This window comes from Nyctereutes procyonoides, unplaced genomic scaffold (assembly GCF_905146905.1).
Source record: "Nyctereutes procyonoides isolate TBG_1078 unplaced genomic scaffold, NYPRO_anot_genome, whole genome shotgun sequence".
Lineage (NCBI taxonomy): Eukaryota > Metazoa > Chordata > Mammalia > Carnivora > Canidae > Nyctereutes > Nyctereutes procyonoides.
This window is the reverse complement of record NW_026575046.1, coordinates 67478919-67487060: the sequence shown is the minus strand read 5'-3', so window position 1 is coordinate 67487060 and position 8142 is coordinate 67478919. Positions and strand designations below refer to the sequence as shown.

Below are 8142 nucleotides of genomic sequence, written 5' to 3'. Positions count from 1 at the left end.
TATTAGCAATGAACACGTGGGCACTGAAATTAAAAATATAATACCATCGACAATGGTATTGACACCACACAAAATACTTAGGTATAAATCTAACAGAAAATATACAGGACTCGTATGTTGAAAACTACAAAATGCTGATGAAAGAAACCAAAGAAGATCTAAATAAATGTAGAGTGTTTATGAATCAGAAGATTCAACATAGTAATGTTGTCAGTTCTCCCCAAATTGATTTATAGGCTTAACACAATTCCTATCAAAACCCCACCAAAGGGTGCCTGGTTGGGTTGGTAGGTAGAGCATACAACTTCTGATCCTGGGATTATAAGTGTGAGCCCTATTTGGGTACAGAGATTACTTATAAAAATAAAATCTTAAAAAAACCCAGCAAGATTTTTTGCAGATATAAACAAGATCATTTTGAAATTATTTGAAAAGGCAAAGGAACTAGAATAGCTAAAACAATTTTGAGAAGGGAGACTGACATGGCTGGTAGGAGTGTAAAATTGTGTAGCCACTTTGGAAAACTGGCAGTTTCCTAAAAAACTAACATGCAACTACAATGCAATTCAGCAATCCTGGCGTTTCTCCCAGAGAAATGAAGACTTATGTTTACTCAAAAATCTGTACATGAATCCTTATAGTAGTGTATGGGAAAACTCCTCTGTTTTCTCTCTACCCACAATATACTCTCCTCCACATCTGGTACTTCTGGTCACCAAATGTTTGGGGGGCAGGGGGAGGGGTTTCCCACACCAAGCAATTCAGTGATGTCAGCTCAGTGTCCTATAATTCAATTCAGTTCTGACACTACCTACCCAGTGTTAGCATCAGATGCCACAGGTTAAGAACTCAGTCCCACGAGATTTCCCCTTGACATTTCTGATGCCAATCCCAAGTCCAGGTTGTCCTGTGCTTGTGACTGACTGGCTCCTGGTTCCGTTCATTTGCAGTAGTGGTCCCCAGAACTCAGGAAAATAGTTTCCTTGCCAGATTACTGGTTTGTTATAAAAGGATATAACTCAGGAACAGACAGATAATAGACATACATGGGACACAGTAAGGGAAGGGGCTTGGAACTTCCATGCCTCCTCTGGGTGTTACACCCTTGCCAGCAGCCGCCATGTGTTTTCCAACCCAGAAGCTCTCCAAATTCTGTCCTTTGGATTTTTTTTTTGTCCTTTGGATTTTTTTTTTAAATTTTTATTTATTTATGATAGTCACACAGAGAGAGAGAGGCAGAGACACAGGCAGAGGGAGAAGCAGGCTCCATGCACCGAGAGCCCGACGTGGGATTCGATCCCGAGTCTCCAGGATCGCACCCTGGACCAAAGGCAGGCGCCAAACTGCTGTGCCACCCAGGGATCCCTGTCCTTTGGATTTTTAAGGAAGCTTCATTACATGAGTATTATTGATCAAATCATTGGCCATTGGTGATTGATTGAACCTCCAGCCCCTCTCCCCTCCCTTGAGGTCCAGGGGTTGGGGCTAATATTCCAATCCTGTAATCACATGGTTTGTTCCACTGGCAACTAGCCTTCATCCTTAGGAGCTTTTCAAAAGTCACCTTCTTAACCTAAACTCAGGTGTGGTTGAAAGGAGCTTGTTATGAATAACAAAAGACATCTATGTCTCTCTTAGCACTCAGGAAATCCCAAGGGTTTTAGCAGCTCTGTATCAGAAGAGAATATGAAGACTAAATACATGTTTCTTATTATAAATCACAATATCACAAATAGCTTTATTCCTAAAAGCCTAAATTGGAAACAACCGAATTGTCCTTCAGTGGGTGGATGGTTAAACAAACTGTGATACATCCATACCATGGGATATTATTTAGTAATGAAAAGGAATGAACCATCGATAGACACAACAACCTGGATGAAGTTCCAGATAATTCTCTGGAGTGGAAAAAGCCAATTCCAAAAGGTCATGTACTGTACAATTCCCTTTATACAAGATTTTTGACATGACAAAATTGTGGACATGGAAGACAGATTTGTGGTTGCAAGGGATGAGGGAGGATGTATGGCCCTACAAGGGCAACATGAGAAATCCTTGTTGTGACCTGTTTTGTATCTTGACTGTGTCAATGTCAGTATCCTGACATGATATTGTACCAGAGTTCTGCAAAATGTTACCATTAGAGGAAACTGGATAAAGTATCTAAGAGATGTCTTTGCATTATTTCTTACCACAGAATACTGATCTACAATTATTTTAAAATATAAGGTTTGGGGATCCCTGGGTGGCTCAGCAGTTTGGCACCTGCCTTTGGCCCAGGGCGTGATCCTGGAGACCCGGGATTGAGTCCCACGTCGGACTCCCTGCATGGAGCCTGCTTCTCCCTCTGCCTGTGTCTCTGCCTCTCCCTCCCTGTGTCTCTCATGAATAAATAAGTAAAATCTTAAAAAAAATAATGTTTAATTTAAAAAAATCCCCACAACATCTGCTTGAATTTACTGGGGAATCCAGCAGGGTAGTTATGGTTGATTGTAAAATCACTACAAATTCCTCCCATGCACACCTTTTTACTTGGTCACAATAATCAATCCTTTATTATAAATATCTCCTGGTGGGTTCTACCTATCTGATTGAATTCTGACAGATATACCTAGCAACCACCAAAGTAATAATCAACGACTTCTTTTTTTTAATAACGAATAAGTTTATGGATGGAACTTCTGATTTCAGTTTCAACATGTAAAGGGCTTTGGAAGTCATCATTCCATACTTACAATGAAAAGAAAAGGTGAACAAACTGAAAATCAAGCACTTTTCTTTGACCCATGGGAGCACTGAGGTCCCAGGGCAAACCCACCACCTGGAATCCGGAGAGACAGGTGAATGGAAAGAATCATAGTCAGAATCAGCTGACCTGGAATAGAAGCTGCTATAGCCACAAACTGGTAGCTACATTTAACTGCCAGTTGCTGGAGGCTAAGAATTTGAGAGTGAGACCCTCCAGGTGGCGGGGGTGGGGGGGCAGGCTTCAGGATTAGGGGAGTCCTCATACTTCCATGGGTTTTACCTTCAGGAATCTTAGTGAGTTTTCAAGGTAAAGAGCTAAGACAAATTCCCTTGGGAGTCCCAAGACGTCTCCATACCAAAGGTCTACATTTTTGGGGATCCTTGGGTGTCTCAGCGGTTTAGCTCCTGCCTTCGGCCCAGAGCGTGATCCTGGAGTCCCGGGATAGAGTCTCACGTCGGGCTCCCTGCATGGAGCCTGCTTCTCCCTCTACCTGTGACTCTGCCTCTCTCTCTCTCTCTCTCTCTCTCTCTCTCTCTCTCTGTGTGTGTGTCTCTCATGAATAAATAAATAAAATCTTTAAAAAAACAAAAACAAAGGTCTGCATTTTTGTTCCTGTGAACATATTTCTGTGCTTTAAAATCACTTGAAATAATTCTCTGTGGTTAATTCACAACCTTGATATATAATTAAGTTCATACACTTCATTTTGCTTTTGGTTTTTAGCTGCTACTCTTAAACGTATTTTTTTCATTTTGTTTTATAATTATGCAGGACATTCGGAGGGCTCCAGACCCACCATCATAAAACAAGCTACTTTCAGTGAAGTCTGATTTCCAGTCCTGTCTCCTCCTTCCCTTATTGGAAACCATTTTTATTAGTTTTTGGTTTATCCTTTCATTGTTTAAATCATAAGCAAATTTATTTATTGACTTGTTCATATTTCTATTCTCCCTTTCTTAGAGAGAAGACACCATCTGATGCATTGTTCTGTGCTTTGCTTTTCTCGCTTGGCAATCATCATTCCACAGCTGTTATCTGGAACCAGACTTTGGATGAGCTGGATGGGCTAGGATGCAAACAGAAAGCAGCTTTATCTATCATTTCTCCCACTGCCCCTTCAAACTGGCTCTCCTGGGGACCCCCTGCAGCAGGACAAGCCTGCCTGTGGGAGGTGTGATCAACTTCTGGCTTCTCTTCCTTCTCCTGCCCACCTGCCTCGCTGCTGGTGTGTACCCCAGAGCAGAGAGAATCAGGGAAGTTTTTGCTTGGCTGCTGCAGTTGTCACTTAGTGCTGAAGCTTTCCGGGGGTGGCCCTTTCCAAGTGCGGATGGTCTTACTGTAGGAGTAGCTTCCTGGGTTCTTTGGAGACCATCCCTATCATGAAGGAGTTCTCACCTAGAGTTGCCTTGGCACAGATACTGTCTCCATTTGCTATTTCTGTGTAAGTCCCTTCTCTGCCTGTCAGTTTCTAGGGAGTCACCTGGCCCCTCCACACTCCTTAAGGTGACCAGCCTGGCTTCCTTCTTCAGGCTCCATGTCTGACCCAGGGGGACTCCTGTACCCTTTGCCTGTCCACATTCTGCTCCCCTCCCACCCCATTGGCCAGTTCCCTTGGGACTGAGGCCCACGTATGGACTGAGATTTAATCATAAGCTCAGAGAGATGCCCAGAGTCCTGGCTTGTCTGCATGTTTACATTTTACATTCTTTTTTTAAAAGATTTTATTCATTTATTCATAAGAGACACACAGAGAGATGCAGAGACACAGGCAGAAGGAGAAACAGGCTTTCCACAGGGAGCCTGATATGGGACTCAATCCCAGGACCCCAGGGTCATGCCCTGAGCCACCCAGCCACCCCTGCCTTCTACATTCTGACCCAAACAACATTCGGAGCTCCTGTCCCACCAGGTGACTCTGGGAGATGGTATCAGTGTGACAGCTCCCCGCTTCCCTGCCGCCTCTGCTCACCCCCCTCCCCAGCAGGCCATAGGGCCCAGCACCATTGAAATCTCATTCCCAAACCTCAGCCAGGCCCCGAACATATGTTCCCCCATGAAAGGAACAATAGGACCTCCGGGCTTAATTAAGACCCCACAAAAAGCCCTCGGCTGGGCAGGCCTCATTCTCTGCCTTTGGTTCCTTTTTCTGCTCACCCCGCCCCCCTACTTCTTTCTGCCGTTCCCTCTGTGGATGGGATGAAAGGCGTCCCAGACCCTGGGCTCTTGCTCTCTCCCACTCCTCTTTTCTCAGAGTCTGACCTCTCTCTACTCTTCTGAGCCCTGGAGGAGAAGAGGCTGCCGGGGTCCTGGTGCCAGACTCCCCAAAGCCCCCAGGTCCAGCTGTGAAAGCAGGCGGCCAGCAAGGACCTGTGTGGCTCTTATTCCCCCAGAGGGCTGCCATGGCTGAGACCCCCTGGTTAACCTGTGGGCTCAACCTAACTGAGGCTTGTAGTCCAACCTGCATTTTAGTGGGAGGTGGCGGCATTGACTCTGGGTGGGGGGAGCCCCAGTTCTAAGAGCTCTGTAGTTCACCCTTGGGCCCAAGTCCCCTGGCTTGTGAAGGCTTATGGAAGGGCCCAACAGTACAGGCACAAAAAGAAGTTGTGTGTTAAATGAATCTATGGATTTTTATGTATTTAATAAAGCTCATGTGCTGTTTACAGTATGCCTATGAGATATTAATTTTCACATTAGGTAGTATTATCATCCCTATTTCACAGATGAGACCATCAAGGCACAGAGAGGTGAAATAAATTGCACAAGGTCACACAGCAAGTAAATAGCGGAGCCAGAGAATTCAAATCCAAGTCGACTGGCCCCAGAAGCCATATGCTTAATCTCTACCTAGGCTGCTTCTAATGAATAGACTCATGTGTCCACCACCTGGATAAATGACCTCCTCCCTCAGTTCTGCTTCTCCCTCTTCCCTGTGTGGCTTAACAAATTATTATAAAGTGAACATCTATGAAATCACCAACCAGATCAAGATATTGAGCATTGCCAGGACCTCATAGCTTTCCCTGCCTACTGTGTGTGTGCTCCCTGCCAGGTAATATTCCCTCCTCTCCCCTAGAGCAAACCCTTACATTTGGGCAAGAATTTATCTGTTTCTTTTTATATTTTTATCACTCAAGTATTCATGCCTAAACACTATTATTCAATTTTACCCCCTCCTGGTCTTTATAGGAATGGAACTATGCAGTAAGATTTATTTTGCTCTGGTGTCTTTTGTTCAATATGGTATTTTATTTATTTTTTTTATTTTTTATTTTTCAAGAGAATATTAAATCGTTTATTGATTACACATGATAATGGACGATACACAAGCTTTAATCCCATCTATAATTTATCTGATACCATAATTCAATTTAGATATATTGCATAGGATGTGCCAACAATCATAATAACCAAATAAACTTCAGGACTTTGCTTGGGTGACCCTTTTAACGGTGAACTCCAGGTCACAACACATTAACTGTCAGTTCAACCACACCAAGATTTGTGGAGACAATGGCTTCTGTGCCCAAGCAGGTTGCAAATAAATTTCGAGTGGAACCTGGCATCACCCTGAAGGAATTCTAACTTCACACTGTTGGGGTAGTTTACCAAGATGGCTTCAGAGTAGACTAACTTTACGCAGCACATTTAAAAAAAGACACATTTATTCAGCGTCATGATCAGACTATTACATTTAGCAATCAACAGCATGGGTGCAAAAAAAAAATCTACATTAAAACCCTTTGTTGGAATGCTTTCCACTTTGCACAGAACAAAACTAAAATAACCTGTTATACAATTAGTCACAAATACAGTCCTCGAGTATTTTGCGCATACACATGAGTATTGTCTAAAACATGTCTTCTTTGTAGCAGCTAGGGCCTGCCACCACTGTGCTTGGCTGAGTTCACAAATCTGTTGTAACCTGTAGCTTCCCTGTCCCTTCTGTGGCTCTCCTCTCCTGCTAAGCTTTGTTTCCTGGCAGTAATTAAAACCTTCTGCCACTGCCATAGCTGCTGCTGCTGCTGCTGGAACCGCCACAGCCACCTTGGTTTCGTGGTTTGGCAAAGTATTGGCCTCCACCACCATAGGGGCCAGAGCTTCTGCCTCCAAAATTTCCTCCTTTCATGGGTCCAAAATTTGAGGATTGATTGTTGTAATTGCCAAAATCGTTAGAGCTTCCGCCACCTCCAAAGTTGCTTCCATCATTACCAAATCCATTATAGCCATCCCCACTGCCACCGTATCCACCACCACCTCGACTGCCACCGAAACCACCTCGACCACTGAAGTTCCCTCCACGACCAAAGTTGTCATTCCCACCAAAACCACCTCCACGACCACCACCAAAGTTTCCAGAACCACTTCGGCCTCTTTGGCTGGACGAAGCACTAGCCATCTCTTGCTTCGATAGGGCTTTCCTCACTTCACAGTTGTGGCCATTCACAGTATGGTGTTTTTGAATGACAATCTTGTCTACAGAGTCGTGGTCATCAAAGGTCACAAAAGCAAAACCTCTCTTTTTGCCACTGCCCTGGTCAGTCATGATCTCAATCACTTCAATTTTCCCATACTGTTCAAAATAATCTCTTAGATGATGTTCTTCAGTGTCTTCTTTAATGCCACCGACAAAAATCTTTTTCACAGTTAAGTGGGCACCAGGTCTTTGAGAATCTTCTCGGGAGACGGCCCTCTTTGGTTCCACGACTCTTCCGTCCACCTTGTGTGGCCTTGTATTCATGGCCTCATCCACCTCCTCCACGGTGGCATAGGTGACAAAGCCAAAGCCTCTGGAGCGCTTGGTGTTGGGGTCTCTCATTACCACACAGTCCGTAAGCGTCCCCCATTGCTCAAAATGGCTCCTCAGACTCTCATCGGACGTTTCGAAGCTCAAACCTCTGATCAAGAGCTTCCGCAGCTGCTCGGGCTCTTTGGGAGACTCTGACTTAGACATGACGGCGGTGGGAGGGGAGACTTTAACGATGCTTACTCGGCGGTGTCCAGGGGCAGAAAGAATATGGTATTTTTTTAAATTGAAGTAGAGTTGATGCACAATGTTACATTAGTCTCAGGTGTACAACATAGTGATCTAATATCTCTGTATGTCATGCTATTCTCCCCACAAGTATAGCTACTGCCTGTCATTGTGCAATGCCATTACAGTACCATTGACTATATTCTCTATGCTGTGCCTTTTCAATATAGTATTTTTAAGGTTCAATTACAATGCACATAGAGTTCATCACATTTATTACTGTATAGTATTCCACTGTATGATGCTACTACCATTAATTTTTCCATTTTATTTTGATAGAGACTTGAATTATTTCCCAATTTCTATTATGAAAAATGCATGTGTACATGACCTCATGTATATGAGCATTCACTTTTGTGTC

The 8142-nt window shown here is 43.9% G+C and overlaps 1 protein-coding gene across 1 annotated transcript; it reads right to left on the bottom strand.

Moving 5' to 3' along the window:
• Positions 1-6734: 6734 nt before the first annotated feature.
• LOC129509791 (heterogeneous nuclear ribonucleoprotein A1-like) lies at positions 6735-7702 on the bottom strand. Its single transcript, XM_055325638.1, has one exon. The coding sequence runs from the start codon at positions 7698-7700 to the stop codon at positions 6735-6737; it is 966 nt and encodes a 321-aa protein (XP_055181613.1). The 5' UTR covers positions 7701-7702.
• Positions 7703-8142: the final 440 nt, after the last annotated feature.

Excerpts from the sequence above, each read along its gene's own strand:
- LOC129509791 (XM_055325638.1), bottom strand. The coding sequence starts at position 7,700 with ATGTCTAAGTCAGAGTCTCCCAAAGAGCCCGAGCAGCTGCGGAAGCTC.